General features: G+C 62.2%; 1 protein-coding gene across 1 annotated transcript in view; it reads left to right on the top strand.

Moving 5' to 3' along the window:
- Positions 1-7,233: 7,233 nt before the first annotated feature.
- Positions 7,234-18,260, top strand: part of LSP1 (lymphocyte specific protein 1) — a 35,342-nt gene continuing 24,315 nt past the window's right edge. The window contains exon 1 of the mRNA XM_059142477.1: positions 7,234-7,390. Within this exon, the coding sequence (XP_058998460.1) occupies positions 7,323-7,390 (68 nt within the window). The 5' untranslated portion in view covers positions 7,234-7,322. The remainder of the gene's footprint in view (positions 7,391-18,260) is intronic.

Below are 18,260 nucleotides of genomic sequence, written 5' to 3'. Positions count from 1 at the left end.
CAAAATTCTGGGTAGTGATTCCCCCCGGGGGACCTGAGCAGGAGCGCCCGGAGGGGAAGCATGTAGGTTTGGGGGATGTTGCAATTCTCAGACGGGGAAGCGGATTTGTGGGTGTTTATCACACTCTCTAATGACCCCATGAGTGAGTGGATGAGGGAACAGAGGATGCGGAAAACCAGACCAGACCCTGGAGCAAACACCGAGTCCAGCTCCGCACCAGGCCCCCGTGCCGGCGCCCCATGCCTCTCCCCCGCCTGCCCGGCCGTCCTGGTGCACCCCAGGCAGAAGGGCCTGCAGACCCATAGCCTTTTGGGATTTCTGCCAAGCCTGTGGACCAGCCCCCAGCACGTGGGTGGGGAGGGCTCTGCATTCTGGAACCATCTTTGCGGGGCTGGAGTGGGAGAGGAAACATGGCCGCCCCCCGGGAGGGAGGGCCGTGGCAGAGGGGAGGTGTATGAGAGGACTTGGTGGACAGGGCAGACGGGATGCCCAGGCCGTGCTGAGGAGGACCAGGCTGGGGGCCTCCAGAGAAGGGGGTCAGAGCAGGTGGGGGCTGGCTCTGGGCTGTGGGCTTGCTGGGTGCGGGGGCCCAGGCTGGAGATGGGGGTCTGGGCGTTCTCGGAAGTGAGTGATGCCCAGACAATGGGCAGGCGGGGACGGAAGGAGGACGCCACTCCCGGAGTCCCCAGCCACGCGCTGCCCAGGGAGGACCCCGAAGGGCGGAGGAGGGCAGCCTCGGTGCAGGGGATGGGCCTGCGCAGTGGGTGATGCTGGAGGTCAGGGTGGACACACAGCCCCGGGGGGACCTCAGCTGGGGTGTGGCGGGGGAGGGTGCAGTCTGGAATCCACGTGCTGGAGGTTAAGGACAGGAGGGCGCGGGTGGGTGAGCTGGGCGTGTGTGCAGGTGTCGGGGAAGGGGTGCCCCGGGGGGGGCAGGTTCGTGCCCACAGCCATTTCCCTGTCTCCAGGCCACAAGGCCAAGAGGTGCAGAGCACCCCAGCGCCCAGGCCTTGGTCCCCGACGACACCTGCATGGAGAGCCTTGTGGAGGAGGGGCTGAGCACTGGGCCAGCGGGCGCGGGGGGGGGGGAGGCAGTGACAGAAGAGAGGCAGCAGGTGACAAGGACGCTGTGTGGCAGGGGCAACAGAAGTGGGGTTTCGTGCAGAACGGACTGCGTCCAGGTCTGCGCCTTGGGCAGGCAGGACACCCACGCCCCGTCTCCAGGAAGCAGGTCGCACGGCGCCCGGGCCCCGAGGAGCCGGGGCGGACGGTCGGGGATGTGCGAGTCTCCTCTGTGTTCTCCTTCTTACAATATTTTATTTACCTGTTTGACGGCGAGAGAGGGAGCACAAGCAGGGGGCGTGGGAGACGGCGAGGCAGGCTCCCCGCGGGGCAGGGAACCCGATGCGGGGCTCCACCCCGGGACCTGAGCCGAAGGCAGCTGCGCCGCCCGCAGAGCCCCCGGGTGCCCCTCATCGCCTTCTTCTTCCTGAAGTAGCTTCTCCGACGTGGGACTGCTCTTTGCCCAGCGAAACGATGAAGTTCTTGAGCAAACGTGAAAACAGGTCACGAGGGATGTGGCCATGTCGGGCAAGCCCTGGGGCCAGGACCACAGCGCCAGGCACCCCTCCCTGGACGAGGCGGAGGTGAGGGGGTGAGTGGGGGCGGGCCCAGGAGACAGGGCAGGGGGGCCGTGCCACCTGGGAGCCGGGGGCCTGGGATGGGCGTGGTGCAGGGGCTTTCCGGATACGACCGGACTTGGAGGGGTTTCCCGACCCTCTTCACCTCCACCCCTGCTGGCCCAGGGGAAGCCTGAGGGGGGCCCTGGAGCCAGAGTCCCTCTGTGAGTGAGCGTCCGCCCACCGCGGCCCAGCCTCCCCCCCCCCCCCCGGCCTGCCTCACCCCTGCACACTGCCCTTTCCTTGGGCCCTGAGCACCAGCTCTGTCTGGGCCCTGACCTGCCTTTGCCCCTCATGGGGCCTCCCTGTCCCCCACTGTCCTGTTTCCGTGTCCCTGACTCCTCCAGACGGGCCGCTGGGCCTCAGTCTCCCCCACTGTAAAATCGGACACGGGAGCATCTCATCATTGGCTGGCCGGGTTGGGGGGGCTCCGGAGGCTCACCCCAGCCTCACCCACCTCAGCCCCCGGCCTAGAAACATCTCTGGGCTGTCCCGCGGCCGCCTCCACCCCACCCTCCAATTCACCTCCTCCAAGAAGGCTTCCATGAGCCCTCAGCCCCAAGGGCTGGACAACCATCACTGGAGGGGAGGCAGGCCCCTGTGGGGGACACAAGAGTTTCGGTGTCCACTGTCCAAACTGGCCTCCAGAGTGCACTGGCTTCCTCGCTTCTCTGGCTGCCTGAGGCCCTCTGACATCCGCTAGCGTCCCCCACGGCTCCCCATCTCCCAACCACCCAGATCACCAGCGCCCTTGCTGGACTCAAAGCCTTCATCCTTGGAGGAGGCCCAGCCCATGGGAAGACCCTCCAGACAGCTTCTGCCACCCCCCGGGTCCACCCACGGTCACCTGAGACCCCAGCCTTGGGGAGGGGGCCCTCCTGCCCTGCACCCACCCCCTTGCTCCGGAGGGGGTTTCTGGCAACTCCGGGGACAGACGGGTACCAGTCCACGCCCATGCCGACCCCTACCTCTGCCCCAGCAGGCCCCCCCAGGACCCTCTCACACATCAGTGACCTCAGCCCTCATCCTCCAGATCAGAGGCTGCAGAGCACAACCCAAGGCCTGCCACCCTTCCCACAAGTGACCGCACCCCTCCCCTCCGCTCGGCTGTCCCTTCCGTCCTCACGGGCCCCGGCTCCGGATCTAGTTTCTCCTTCCCCATCTGTAAAATGGGAGAAGAGAACACCTCCTCTGCTGGGCTTCCCCAACGTGTCTGCCCCGGCTCCCTTTCAGACATCCTGTCCCCACCCGTCCCCAGGCAGCCCAGGGGGCCTCCTCCTCACGCTCCTCACACCCAGACTCCGGGACCCAGCTCACCGTGATGGAGGAGGGGGACCCCACAGCAAACCCGCCCAGCGTCTGTGGTGCCCGTGGAGGGACCGGGCCCCAGGACCCTGCACCGTGTGAAAGACACCTCGTGCACCCCAGCCCGGGCGAGCTCAGCGCGCTCACACTGCCGCCCCGGACACATTCGCTTGGCCCTCCCTTGTGCCTCCAGCCCGGGGCATCCGCGTCCGGAGTTGTGTCCCACCCAGGCTCTCCCTGTCTCGTGCCTGGGCTTCCTGACCAGCCCACCCGGACCCCCGGAGCACCCTGGGCACCCTGACCCCTCACCGCCGCACCCCCATATCTCGCCCAGGGGGCTGAGACAGGAGCCACCCTCCCCCTCCGAGGCACGTACCTCGCGGATAGGTGAGGCCCCGACCCTGAGCTCTCGCTGCTGTGTGTCCAGCCTGGCCCCTGGAACCCCCAGCCTTCCTCCCGGGCTTCCGGCCCCTCCCCTGCCTGCCGGGGACCTGAGGTCCTCAGGGAGCAGAAGCCTGGGGTCCTGGAACAGCTGCAGAGCCCCCTCTGATCCCACAGTGGCCCCAGGCCTGCACTGGAGAGAGGACGGAGCCCCTGAGCGCCGTCTTCCCTGAGTGACAGCTCCCCACGGCAGGGTCCCGGGGCAGCGTGAGGCAGGACCACGGACCGGGTGACTCAATTCAGACACTCTCTGTCCCGCGGTCCCGGAGGCCGATGTCCAGGATGCAGGTGCAGCAGGGCGGGGCCCCCGACCCCAGGCCTCTCTTCTCGTGTGTGGACGGCTGTGCTCTTCCCTTGTCCTCACGGGGCTGTCCCGCCACGTGTCCCGATCCCCTCTTCCTGAAAGGATCCCCATCACACGGGGTCAGGGCCCAGGGACCCCGTCTGCCCTCCAGCCCCCACAAAGCCCCCAGCTCCTGTATGGCCAGCCATGCCCCCAGGCCTGGACCCCTGAGGGCGCCGCTGGGCCCACAGCAGTCTGCGCACAGTCACGGTCTCGGTCTTCACATGCTCAGTGCGCCTCCTGCGCCCTCAGAACCCCCTGCCCGTTGCCCCAGGCTCTCACCCGCGGTGCCAGCCGCCCCATCCGCCCCCAATCCCCAGCCTTTCCACATGGCCCGTGCTGGGACTTCTGCCACCCACCCCCCGATCCTGGACACTGGCCCGTGGTGACACCCCCTCCACGAATGGTGGCTTGAGCTCAGGCCTCCGCAGGCCTCATCACACCCCGTGCTCTGCCAGGTCACCCATCCCGACCTGCCTCCGTCCTGCCTGCCTGCCCCAGCCCCGCCCCACGTGCTGACCACGCCCCGGTTCTTCATCTCTGCTCACTCACTCTGCCCACCCTTCCAGCCCCTGTCTCCTGCCTTGTCACCTGATGTCACTGAGCGTGTGGTCCTGGTGCCTCCTTCCCTGGGAAACCCATCCCATCCGGGCCTTTGAGGCCACCTAGCCCACGGATCCCACTGCCCTACGACAGTGGCCTTGGTGTCCCGCCGACAGCTCGGAGTCTGTGTCACCCGCGCCGGACTTCCGTGCTGCCCGCCCTGCACAGACCTCCTCCTGGCCTGGCCCTCGGGGCCCTGGGCTCCCCGGCTCAGCACGTCCGGTGTCGGAAGCCCGCCCAGCTTCCACCGGCTGCCGGCAGAGCTCGCTCCAGCGCGACCTGGGACCCACTTGTGGCTTCCCTCGGCCACTCCGAGTCACTGGACGTGGCCTGGGTGGAGGGTTTGGGCGCACGAGGACAGATGAGACAACGTCTCCTCCCTCCCCTACGCCGTCCTCCTGCACTTTGAACTACGAACAACGAGGGACAGGGAGGCACGGGGGGTCCAGCGGCCAGGGCTGGACAACTCGGGGGCCCCGGGGGGGGGGGTGCTGCAGGGCAGGGAGCAGAGCAGATCTCGGGGCCGGAGCCGGAGCTCGGGACGCGGGGCCAGATGAGTCCCACCCGCGCTGACGTCCATGTCCCCTGTGCAACGTGGGGTGATGGGGGGCCTAGGTGACTCTGCGGGGGGGGGGGCGGCGGCAGTGTCTGAGCCCCTCCCTTCCGGACACCTCACTGGGTGGCCAGGCGCACCCTGAGTATCCCCAGGCTCCACAGAGCATCCCTGGGCCTTGGGGCCCCACCTGGCACCCCCAGAGAAGGGGACCACCTCCTGCCCTTGCGCCCCAGCAGGTGCTGGGGAGGCAGGGGGCGGGGGCGGGGGCGGGGTGGGGAGGGCAGAATCCCACATCCAGTGCGGCTTAGATCGCGGAAATGTCTCGTCCCTCCCTGTCCCGGAGGCTGGAAGGCCCAGCTCTAGGTGTGGGCGGGTGGGTCCCTTCTGAGGCCAGGAGAGACCATTCTGGGTCCGTCCTGCGCTGCTGGTGGTTTCCTGGCTTCTTTGAAGTTCCCTGTCTTGTAGACAAACCCCCCCTCCACCACCCCACCGGCCTCCGCCTCCATCCTCACGTGGCCTCTCCCTTGAGCGAGTCCAACTCAAGTTTCTCTTTCCATAAGGACACAGTCGTATCAGATGAGGGGCGCGCCCCAAGGACCCCACCTGCAAGAACCCTATTCCCAAATCAGGTCCTGTTCTGAGATCCTGGAGGTCAGGACTCCCCCGAGGAATTTGGAATTGGGCTGCCTTTGGGCCTTCGGGGCTGGGGGTAGGCTAAGGGGGAGGGCAGCACAGTCTGGAAGGCCCTGGTCTCTGGGGAGCACACGTGCCAGGCTTGGAGAGGGGACTAAGCAGGTGGGCTGGGCACACGAGGCCAGGCCTTCAAGGCCGGTCGTGGCAGAACCAGCCTCGTGGGCCTGGGAGGAACCAACACTTGGTTTCCAGCGCCGCTGTTTCCCTTTCCAAATTCTTAATAGTTTTTGTTCCGAGGCCCCGCGTTTGCACTTCGTACTGGGCCCCTCGCAGCAGGGCTCTGGCCTGGCCTTCAGGCAGCCAGGAGCAGGGTAGGGAAGCCATGTGTCAGGGGGCGCCCGGCCTCCATCTGTCCCAGCTGTGAAGCTGGGACCAACCTCATGGCAGGCCAGAGGAAGGGACCCCAGGGCCGGGTTGGCCCAGGGGTCGCAGCCACTGACAAGGTGCTGGAAGGGCCTGGGTCCCTGAGGGTACCGCGGGCCAGCCCCCTGCGGACGGACAGCCGGCCTCGCATCCTAGTCCATGCTTGGACAGTGAGCGACCCTCAGAAACCACAGAGCGGCAGGAGAGGCCTGAGGCTGAGGGGTTCCTGGGGGCCCTGGGGGTTCCCCCATGCAGCCCCTGCGCCTAGTCCGAGTCAGGCCCTGTCCCACAACCCCTGGTGCAGGGCCCCGTCCTATGCCTCCCCTCACAGGGGGAGTGGAAGGCTACTTGGTGTGTGTGCGGGGGTGGGAATTGCGGCCTCCCCCCTGGCTTGTCCCTCAGGCGGGCCCATCCTGCCCACCAAACACGCTGGGGGCCCTATCACCCGCCCCGCCTCCCTCTGCCTTGGGAATCTCTGCAGGTCCCGTCCAGCTGGATGGCGAGGCCCATGGCAGAGCAGCGAGACGGCCCCGCACTCCCTGCTTTCCCTCTCAAGGCCCGGGGGCGTCAGCCCTGCTTGCCAGGGCATTCTCTGACGCCTCCATGGTCAATTCTGGGTCCTGGCCCTCAGTCACCCGCCACTCCTCCCTGGTTTCTGAGATCCTGGTCTGGTGACCCCCAGCAGCCGAGGACCATGAAAGGTAGACGTGGCCTCAGTCCGTCCCCTTGTCCAGCCAGTGCCTCCCGGGGGAGCCCCTGAGCCCCCTGCCTCCAGAGCTTGGTGACGCTGGCCGGGCGCGGTCAGCTCCAAGCTCGCCGAGTCTGGAGGTCAGGGGGCTGGGGGGAAGGGCAGCGTGGAAAGTGGAAAGAGCCGGCGGGGCTCTGCGCGGGCCCTTGAGGCTTGAGAACCTCAAGCAGGTGCATCTGTGCTCAGCTCAGCAAACACCCAGGAGAGCTGCGTTCAGAGGCCACGGGGTCTCCCTGGAGGCCCAGCACTAAGAGATTTTGAGGCCAGGCCTGCAGGGGATTCGTGAGGAGTGTGGGGGGCTCCCGGGCAGGCGTGCGGACCCTGCACCCACCTCTGCCTTCCCAGGCCCCCTCTCTCTCACCCCTGCCCTTGCAACTTGCCTAACACTTCCTGATGGCTCGCTTTTTTCCTCCTCTTGCATCAACCGATTAAAAAACAACACCCCAACACCAGCCCCAGTGTGCTTCAAACCTCAACCTGCAGCCGGAAGGGGACGTGAAACCGGCTGGGGGAGGGGTTCTGGGGCCGCCAGAGGAAGCACCCAGAACCACAGCGCAGACACACGGCCCGGATCGGCCCGACGCCAGCCCGATGGCGGAGGCTCCCAGCCACCCCGGCTCTGAGGAGCAGGAAGAGCTCCTGGCCGAGAAAGACTTGGGGTAAGGGTCCGCTCCGAGACACAGAGGTCTCTGCGTTTACGTGGGGGGTGGGAGCGTTTGACCTGGTGCCGGACAGGGCTGTGGGGGTCTCAGGGCAGCAGAGGGGGGCGGCACGGAACTTTCCTGGGACCCCGTCTCACCGCATGGCGACTGGACGCCTCTGGGGCCGGCTGCAGGAAGAGAGGACACCTGATGCACGGGCTCAGACGTGGCCCGGGCAGCCTGGCAGTTGACGGGCCTCGGTCAGCGAGCCCGAGCTCCGAGGGCGGGAGGCGGGGGCGTGGGCGGTGGCAGGGACGGGCCTGGCCAGAAGGACCCGCCGATGGGGGCAGCACGCGAGGCCGGGCCGGGCGCCCCTCCCGAGGCTGCGCCTCTGCCTCGAGGTGATGGAGGAGGCTGAGGGCGCCACTAGGGCCTCTTCTGAGGTGGAAGACCGGATGAGAGAGGGGCACGGCAGAGGCCGCGTGCTGGCCCAAAGACCCACTGCGCCGCGGCCGCCAGAACCGGGCAGCGAGCCCGCGGAGCCATCGGCGCCAGCCCGAGCAGGGGCGGGGACAGGGGCTGCTGGAGGCCGGGCATCCAGGCCGAGCCAGGCCGCGGGGTCCGACGGCTCTAGACACAGCTGACCCGCGTTCTAGCAGGCCAGGGATGGCTGCCAGTGGGGAGAGAGGCCCCCGCGCGCAGGAGGACTGTGGGTGGGGGCTGCTCACCGGGGCGAGCAGAAGGCAAGGAGCTGGCGTCCCAGGCCAGAGGGAGAGGCGGCGAGACACCCAGGAGCACAAGCCTGGAGACGGGAGCGCCGTCAGGGCCACGGTCACCTGCCCCAGGGCAGCTGCTGGGTGGGGCTGGGTGGGGTCCCCAGGCCTGGCCTCTGCAGCCCCAGGGCACGGGGTTCCCCACAGCCCCAGGACCCATTGCTGGCGGCTGGTGGCTGGAGGCTGATCCTGTGATCATAACGAGGGGCTGATCGAAACATGTGCTGTGAGTCTACGTGTGTGAGCGTGTGTGTGAGTGTGTGTGAGCGCATGTGAGTGCGTGTGAGCGCGTGTGAACCTGTGTGTGTGTGAGTGTGTGTGAGTGTGGGCACATGTGTGCACGTGGATGAGGGACGGTTGCCTGCTCCTTGCTCTGTCCCACAGGGCCCTGGTTTGGGGGCTTTGTGGGCCGGCGCCCCGGGACAAGGTATGAGGCTGAGTAGCGTCTGGAAAGAGTGGTCAGGGTCAGGGCGAGTGACCCCGTGAGGCCACATGGCCCCTTGAAGATCGCCAGGGGACCCGTCGCCAGGGCGGGGGCCGTGGGGCTCCTGGTGTTCTTCTACCCTGTGGCAACTGGCGGACAGCTGGGCCCCGCTCAGAAACAGCCCCTTGCGTCAGCACTGTCCTCGTGCTCCTGCGGCCACTGTGTGCCCATAGAAGGGCACGGCTTGAGTGTCCGGCCGCGTCCCCGGCCTCCCTCCTTGGCCCATCCTCGGCCCCCCCAGCTGTCCCGCAGACGGAGGAGAGGGAGGACAGTGTGGCCCCAGCCCAGGCCTGGGCAGGCAGGAGGCAGGGGGCGGGGCTGCACCTGTGCGGCCTCGGCCAGGCGCTCCGGCTGGCTGCCCCCCCCTCAGGGCCTGGGAACCCGCAAACGTCGACCCCCCCAATGTGGTGTCAGAATGAAACCGAGCCCCACGGTGAGGCAGGTTCCCATTTCACAAGGTGACTAAGAGAACTGGGGACTTTCCTGTCCAGGGTGATGAGAAGGCCTGGAACCCAGGGTGGGGATGTGCGGTCTGGGAAGCCCCCACCTGGGAGCCCCCAGGACAGCCAAGGCTGGGCCAGGTCTGCTGGGGCTGGGGCACTGCAGCCAAGACCTGCCACCAGGCCCCACACCCACTGCCTGCGCCAGGACATCACCCCTCCTGCCCAGCCAGGTCACGCTGCACCTCTCCAACTGGGCAATAGGGGGTCCACTCAGATGCCCCAGGATGGGGCCTCCCCCTTCAGACTGTCCCAGGACAGGGCACCCCCTTCAGACTTCCAGGATAGGCTGTCTCCCCTCAGATTGTCCCGGGATGGTGCCAGCCCCTCAGAACCTCACACTGGGGCCCAGGACTGGCGCGACCCCAGCAGCGAGCCCCAGGCAGGGCGTTGGTCCTTCCTCTGTGTCACCTGCAGGCCAGGACAAGATGCTCTCTCCTTGCCCCGGCTGCCCAGCTGTAGGGTTGGCCACGGGGCTGGCCAGGGCCACGGGGGGCTCACATGGCTCTGCAGGGCCTCCCTGGAGGAGCTGAGGTGTGGCCGAGCACCGCACCCTGTGGGGAGGGATGGACCCAGGCCCCTGAAGAGTGCAGGGCAGATCCTCCATACCGGTGCCCGGAGAGAGGGCTGTCAGGACGTCCCAGGGATCCTGGATTTAACAGGTCCAAATCCTGGGACCTCAACCCCTGGGAGGTCCCGAGTGCACCCCAAACTTCACCAGGGCCAGACCATGCTGTGCTGGGTCCTCCCTGCGTCCACACGGCAGAAGAACTGCCCCTCACCAGCAGACAGGCCTCACCCCTGCCACAGCCCAGCCTGCTGCCTAACATGGCAAGATGTCCTCCCCTGGTGGTCTCCAGACCCTTGCCCACCATGCTCTTTCCCCACGAATCCACTAGACCCCACGTGTGGAGCCACTGACCACTGGCCAGCAAACCATCCTCCGGGCCGCCGCTGCGGGCCTGCCCTGGTCATGCCGACCTCACTTCCCCTCCGAGGTCTGACCCATCTGCCACCCCCAGTTCCCGCAGGGACCAGACCACTGCAGACTTTGGGTGCATCCTTCCTGGCTCCACAAGGCTGTCCTGGCCCCTCTCCAGCTTTCCAGAGGCTCACCTGATCTGTCTTGGGTGATGACGGCCCTAGGTTCCCTATGGTCGGCACTGCCCAAGGTCGGGGGCACCCCAGGGAACCCTGGTTTGTCCTGGGAGCGCTGGCTCCATCGCAGGAAACCTGGTTTTATCCTAGGAATCCTGGTTCAGTCCTGAAACTCTGCTTCTGTCCTGGGAACCCTAGTTCTGTCCTGGGAACCCTAGTTTAGTCCTGGGAACCCTGGTTCTGCCTGGGAATCCTGGTTTTCTCCCTGGGAAGCCTAGTTCTGTCCTGGAACCCTGGATCTATCCCAGGAAGGCTCGTCCTGCCTGGGAGTCCTGTTCTAACCTCCCCCACCCCGCCCTGCCCCAGGCTTATTGGGCTGCTCTGGCCCTGGATGACCCTGAATGACCCTGGGGGGGGCAGCAGTTGGGTGAGCAGTAGTCTCCTTACCCCGTTAGGCTTCTGACCCCCTCTACCCTTGGGCAAGGCATGGCTCCTGGTCCCCGGTGAGTCTGCCACGCTGCCTTCCTCACGTCTCCCTGTGCCGAGCTAAGAGGCAGGAGAGGGGAGGGTCGACCAGTGGAGCCGCCCTGTGCAGAGTCCCTTTCCGAGCTCTTTGTCCCTATAGACTCTTTTGGCCTTGCCCTCTGGCTTCAGGGTCTTTAAGAGAGAGGACACAGGTCCCCTCAGAGCTACAGGTGGGTGGCAGCCGAAGTGGGGCCTGAGCTAGCTTGAAGGCCATGAGCAACTTGGGCTCCATCTTCCTGTCCAGCTAAGAGAGCCCGGGTGGGAGGGAGCCTAGACCACTGGAGGGCCGGGACTCCACAGGTCAGATCTCCCCACGCAGCCAGAATGCTGGCAGTCCTTGCACGCACTTGCCCTCCCAGGGAGGTTGGACACCACCTGGTAGAGCCAGGACGCACAGCACTGGGGCAGCAGGCCGTGTCAAAGGCCACTAAGGAGGGAGCCTGGGACCAGGACCCTGCCTTGGTGGCAGGCTGAAGGGCGATGCATTGAGGGTGGCCCTGCCCAGGGTCCACACCTGAAGAAGGCAGCCAGAGCTGGGCCAGGCCTAGGGATGCCCAGATGGGCCTCTCTCTTCCTCCCTCCAGGTCAGGGGTCTCTGGCGCCCGGTAGTTTCCCGGAGAGGGGGGAGGCTGAGCTCAGCCCGGATGATGGATGCCTCCTCCCGTGCTGGGGCTGGCGGGTGTCACTGGCTTCCTCCTGCTTTCCATCTGGGTCCTGTCACATTCCTTCCCTAGGTGGGGGACAGGGAGAAGACACCACCCCACACTTGGGGACAGGGCAGGCCCCCGGCCTGCTGATTCAGGAAACCAGAAATCCTGCCCTGCAGCCTGGCCCCTCCCAGGTCCCCCACCTGCCTTCTCCCGAAAACAATGCTGGAGCCACGTGGGGGCAGTGCCAGGAGGGTCCCAGGGAACAGAATGGGGCAGGCTGCAGACAGGGTGGTGCTGCAGACCCCACCAGCCTGCCTCTGCCTCAGTTTCTCTGGGAGGGTGTCGAGTGGCAGGTGAGCCCTCGGTCAGGAAGATGAGAGTTCCAGACGCTTGGCTGAGAGCTTGGGCTCTGCGCTCCTAGGGCCTGGGCCTGGGTGAGGAGCATGGGGACACAGGGTCCCGGAGACATATCCAGCACCTTTTTCTGGAACCAGGAAGCCCTGCCCCCCGAGGCCTCAGTTTCCCCATGTGCCAGCCCCATCAAGCTCTTCATACAGAGGTTCTCACTTCCTGGCCAGTGAGGCCCTTCACAGGGAGAAACCAAAGCTTCAAAGGACTGAGTGTGCTGTTAAGAGACACTGGTCAGAGCCTGGAGGGATGTGGCTGGCCCTCCCTTGGAGACCTGTCTCCTAGGGTTACTCCCCTGCAGGGACCCTCTCTGGGGAGTCTGTTTACCCTGAGGGCACAAAGTTGGGGTGTTGGGGACCTGACAAGGCCTTGGGGACCCAGGGTGTCTGGGTTGCCCCTTGGAGGCACTTGCTAAAGCCATGCAGCTTGGCCGGATGGCTCTGAACCTGCGGGTTCCCATCAGGGCGAGGGTGGTGATTCCTGGGGCCCCCTCCAGAATAGGCTACGAAGACACCCCCAGAGACCTCCCCAAAGGCAGAAAAAGGATATGGTACTGTCAGAACAAGCTTTTTCCTTCTAGAGACATCTCTCCCAGGCCCCAGCCCGTTCCTACCAAGGAATCTTTCCAGGGGCTCTAACACCTTCTTGGAGACTGGGGATCTGGGACAACCAGCAAAGGGAGTTCTCACACCTCTCCTAGTGGGTGGTAGTGCACAGCCACAGGTCCCCATGAGGCTGGAGAGACGACCCAGGGCCTATGTGGTGTATGGGGTGAGCAGGTGACCAGGGAATTGAAAAAAATCAGGCCTCCTAATCCTGCTGGCCAACACAGCTCTGTGGTGCCAAACACAGGCGACGAGAGGTGATGGTGGGAGGTGAGGAAGAAAGCCCCTCATCCTTTCCTGGGGTCAGGCCAGTCCTGCCCAAACTCCATCTGCTAACCGCCTCCAAGCTGGGAAGTCCTAGTAGGTCCTAGTAGGACCACTATCTGGTCCCGCCGGCTGGCAGGGAGGGGCTCTCTGGGAACACGGAGTCTGCCTACGGCCCCCTCTGAGGCACCCATGTCCCCCAGCAGGTGTGGGAGAGACTTGGGTGTTGGAACCTGCAACAAGGCAGCTGTGTGGATGTGCAGAAGACAGCAGGGGCGTGTGGTGTGCCAGTAATGGAGGGGAGTGGCAGGTAGGGTCACTGCCCTGCTCTGTGCCTGCAGGCAGGATCTCACGTGCAGCTGCTTCCCTGCTTCCCACAGGTGTCTGTACCCCATTCCTGAATGTAACTGGATGTTCTGAGGGTTTTGCTTCTGAGGTTAACAGGCTGTCTTCTCCTCCCCCATCCTCCCCCCACTACCTTGCCTCAACAAAGAAATGGGACACAGGACAAATGGATCTATCCAGTGGATTCTGGAGGAACCTAGAAAGAAAGCGTCAGTCCTTATCTTGGTCTCATTCCCAAAGCAATCCCAGCTTCCTCACAACCCCCGCCACCCCACCACCTTGGGTCCTCTGCCTTTGCTGGGCTGAGCCACACGAAGCAGATGGGGACTCAAGGCATTTGGAGGCTACCTTCTCTGTAAGTCAGAACAGTTCTCTAGGCGTGGTCACCAGGAGCCATGGAGGCCAGCTTCTCTGTAAGTCAGAACAGATCTCTAGGCGTGGTCACCAGGAGCCATGGAGGCCAGCTTCTCTGTAAGTCAGAACAGTTCTCTAGGCGTGGTCACCAGGAGCCATGGAGGCCACCTTCTCTGTAAGTCAGAACAGTTCTCTAGGCGTGGTCACCAGGAGCCATGGAGGCCAGCTTCTCTGTAAGTCAGAACAGTTCTCTAGGCGTGGTCACCAGGAGCCATGGAGGCCACCTTCTCTGTAAGTCAGAACAGTTCTCTAGGCGTGGTCACCAGGAGCCATGGAGGCTACCCCTTACCCTTTCTCCCCACCCCGACCTGGGCCCCACTGCCTATTGCACATTTCATCAAGATACCACTCTGTGAGTGTGTGCATGTGTGTGTGCGTGTGTGTGTGCGTGTGTGTGTGTGTGTGTGTGTTGAGAATGTTTGAACAAGAGGACAGATTCCTACTTATTCAGCCTATTGGGCCATGAGAGTTTTCTCTTTCATGTTCTTGGACTACAAGCTTATGAACCATGAAGGGAGAAAAGACTGAAAGACTTAAAAGGAAATTAGGATACTTCATGATGGAGAAACGTACTAATGAAAGAAAAGTAAATGTAGAAAAGTAGGAAGAAGGAACAGCTGGGTGGATGGATGATGGATGGATGGACGAGTGGGTGGATGGGTGGATAGATGGATGCTGACTAGATTGATGGGTACGTGGATGGAGGGATGGACGGGTGGGCACATGGATGGGTGGCTGGGTGATGGATGCATGGGTGGGTGGGCAGATGGGTAGATGAAGAGATGGACGGATGATGGATGGGTGGGTGTACTGCTGAATGAAGGATGGATGGTTGGGTGGGTGGATGGGTGGGTGGATGGGTGGATGGACGGATGGATGGTTGGATGGGTGGATGGATGGATGGATGCATGAATGGATGGACAGATGGATGGATGGACAGATGGATGGTTGGATGGATGGACGGATGGATGGTTGGATGGGTGGATGGATGGATGGATGCATGAATGGATGGACAGATGGATGGATGGACAGATGGATGGTTGGATGGATGGATGGATGGATGGACGGATGGATGGATGGACAGATGGATGGATGGACAGATGGATGGATGGATGGATGGATGGATGGTTGGATGGATGGATGGATGGATGGGTGGATGGATGGATGGACTGGTCAATGGTCACATGGAATGGAAGTATAGGTAGGTTGATGGATAAATGGGTGGAATACTGACAGATAAATGATCGGATAGACTAATAGAATGTTATCAAGACATATGGGTGGAGACAGATAATGGATTGATTTTTAAATTGACAGATCAGGAAATATTGGAAGTGAGAGATGAAAGGAAAGATGGATAGTGTGTAAATAGACATATGATTGATGCTGGATGAATTACCAAACAGATAGATTGGTGAACAGAAGCACTTAAGTTAGGAATTTTTCACTCACTGTTCTCTCTTTTTACAGCACTTTCTCCCACAAATGTATATAGCCATCTCTAATCCTTCTCAAGTCTTTTTTCAAATAAGGAAAAGATTATTCCTTTCTATGAGGTTTTCTTTGACTATCATATATAAAATATCAATCTCCTCCAAGACTCCATGTCCTCCCACCATGAATTATTTCCTACGGTATTTGCTGCCGTTGGATATATTACAGAATACACTTACTGTTTATTTTTGTTGTTGCTCCCTCTGAAATGTCAGTCTTGTGAGAGCATGGGCTTTGTTAATGCCAAATCCCAGCGCCTGAACAAATGGATACAGTAAGTCTGTTGAAAACCATATGGATAGATGAACAAACATGAAGATAAATGGAGTTATGGATAAATCAATGGTTGGTTGGATGAGGGAATGTATGGATAAAAATAGTATCCCCTATGGGAGGGTTACTAGGTTGCCGCACTATTGTAAGTTTTAACTTATTTGGATGGCTTAATGGGCAATATGTATATGGAAGTATGAACATATATGCATTTATACACATATGTGTGACTTTCTAGATAAGAATATGGGTGGACATATTGGTCAGATAGATATGTGAGTGGGTGTATAAATGAGATTGATCAATAATAAAATATTTGGAGAACTGAATGGAAGTAAGGACAAAAATATCTGCAGAGATAAAAGGATATATGGAAGAATGAATAGATAGTTCACTTGTAGGGTAGCTGGTCAAAAAGATACACAAACGGGTGGCTGAATATGTACCTAATGGTAATTAACATATATTGAGGGGCTCTTGTGTTCCCAGTGGATGGATGACTACCTGAATAGTTCTTCTAAGTGTTTCATATGTATTATAACATTTCGATAAATGGTTGGGTGGGTGGGTGGGGGTGGATGGATGGATGACTGGAGGGATGCGTGAGTGTGTGGATGGAGAGATGGGTGGGTACTTGCTCAGTAAAGGGATGTAACGAGAGATGACTAGACATCGGTATATATGCATTGAAAAATACTTGAATGGATTGATGGAAGGATATACTGTGTTTATATGGATAATTGAATGGATCAAAATCCTGCAAACTTGATGGATTGATAATGATGCGTGGGGAGACAGATAACTATATAAAGAGGATAGATGGATGACTGGGTGGACGGATAGATGGATGATAGATGGATGATGGATGGATGGACGGACGGACAGATAGTGGGTGGATGGGTGGATAATGGGTAGGGGACGGACGGACGGATGGGTGAGTGGACGGACGGATGATAGAGGTAGTTGGATACTGGATGGATAGGCATGTGGATGCATGACTGGGAGGATGGATGGATTGACTGGTGGTTGGATAGATGGGTGGGTAGGTGAATGGTGGTGGGTGGGTGATGAGTGATAGAATGAATGAATGACAGAGGAGGGAGACGGATTGATGCACATATGCATGGGTGAGTAACAGTAGAGTTGGGGACAAACACCCTGCCCTATTGCTCCTGGCAGGGCGTGCCCTAATCATGAAGCCGTGGATGCTGGCCTCTGCATTTAAAGGTCTGTCTTTGCCACCTCCTACGCATCAGCATTTCTGATAGATAATCAAGTAATTGTGTTTTAAGTTCTTAGTGACAGAGAACTCCTGCCATTCCAAGGCAGCCTTCTCCCCATGGGAATATTTTTCCTTCTTTTGAACCAAAATATGTCTTGGCACATTTCCTTCCTGGCTGTCTGTGACTGGGATTCCAGAACCAAGAGCAGGAGGCAAGGGGAGATGGGTGCATTGCAACGGGAATGAGGCACAGGCGCACTTCCCTTGGGCGATCTGGCCCCGCCTGAGGGCCGGCCCCACGGCCCGCACACCTTTCCCTTCTCCACATGCCTCGAGAACCTTGACGCATCTGCAGCTCTGTCTGGATTCTGGGGACGGATGGTGGGCCCAGCTGCTTCCGGGGCACACCCCCACATTCTCTGGCTCCCCCGCGGCTGTGGGAGGAGAGAGCTGGGAACTCCTCTCCAGGGCTGGTCATAGGACACAGCCTGGTGTGTGTGGGTAGAGGCAGGGGGACAAACCAGAGCCAGACTTCATGACGCCCACAAAGTCTGCACCAGCCAGCCACCACCTGAGTCACCACAGACCAGAGCTCGGGCCACGTGGCTGCCGTGACAGGCTTGCAAGTGCACTGCTTGCCCGTCTGATCTTAGCCGCACCCCCATCCAGCCTCACGTCCCCCAGGTCCTCTCGGCACGGGCCCCCTGGCCCAGCCGAGGCCAGGCCAGCCGGGGAAGCGAGAGGGGCCATTCCTCCGTGCTCCGGGGACGGAGGGCAGTGGGGGCGGGCGGTCAGCCCACCGCTCACGGTTCTGGCTCTGCCGGCCCCAGCTCTGCATACTTGGACACGCGTCTGAGCCTCGGTTTCCCCAGGCGGAGCCTGGGTGCAGCGGCTGTGAGGGTGGGTAGCTGGGCCACGCTGCTGGACGTGACTGCTGGGCACTGAGCTGGGCTCGGGGACGCCCCGCAGACACGAGTCCCGTACCCGCCTCGTCCGGTCACTCGCCCGCGAGCCTTCTCAAGTGAGTCACGGCGACTAAGCCCAACCAGAGGAACAGTGGGCTGGGCTGGGCCTCCCGGGCCTTGGCCGGAGCATGAGGGGCAGGGGACCCGCAGGCCAGGGCACCGTGCTGACCTGGTGCCCACCGGTCCCCCTGGGAGCATGCTTTCCGCCACCAGCCGGGGCGGGCCGTGTTTGTCCCTGCCTCTGGGGTCTCCCTGCTCTGACCTCCCAGTGCAGTGTGGCGGGGGCGGGGGGGCGGCAACCTCCCCATTTGGGGAGCAGAGAGGATTCCCCCTCGAGGTGATGCGTGCAGCAGAGAGCTGGGCATAAACAAGGGGAAAACTGGAGAACCAAGAGGGAGGAAGGGAGGGAGGGGAGAGGAGGGGGAGGGGGAGGGAGGGGGAGGGAGGGGAGCAGAGATAGGGGCAGAGACAGAGGGAGAGGAGAGGAGACGGGGTCCGAGTGCGGAAGCAGGGAGGCCGGGGCCGGCGGGGAAGGGGCAGCGGGCCCAGGCCGGAGCGTGCAGGGCAGCGGAGAGGGGCAGGGCAGGGGGGCCTGACCCCAAAGACCCATCAAGGCGAGGACAAGAGGAGGGCCAAAGGGTGGGCCAGGCCAGGCCCAGAGCGAGGGGAGAGGCACAGAGGGACGCCGAGGCCGAGGGGGGTGCCCCGACGCCCCGCCACTGGTGGGGATGAGCCGGCGGGCGGCAGAGTGAGGCCGGAGCGGCCGCCAAGGTGGCCGAAGGGGGACCGTGCCCACCCCAGGCCGCTGAGGTCCTGCTGAGCCCCGGGGCTGCTGGGCTGGAGGGTTTTCCTCTGACATTTTTACTAG

This window comes from Mustela lutreola, chromosome 1, assembly GCF_030435805.1.
Source record: "Mustela lutreola isolate mMusLut2 chromosome 1, mMusLut2.pri, whole genome shotgun sequence".
Taxonomy (NCBI): Eukaryota; Metazoa; Chordata; class Mammalia; order Carnivora; family Mustelidae; genus Mustela; species Mustela lutreola.
This window is presented reverse-complemented; position numbering and strand designations above follow the sequence as displayed.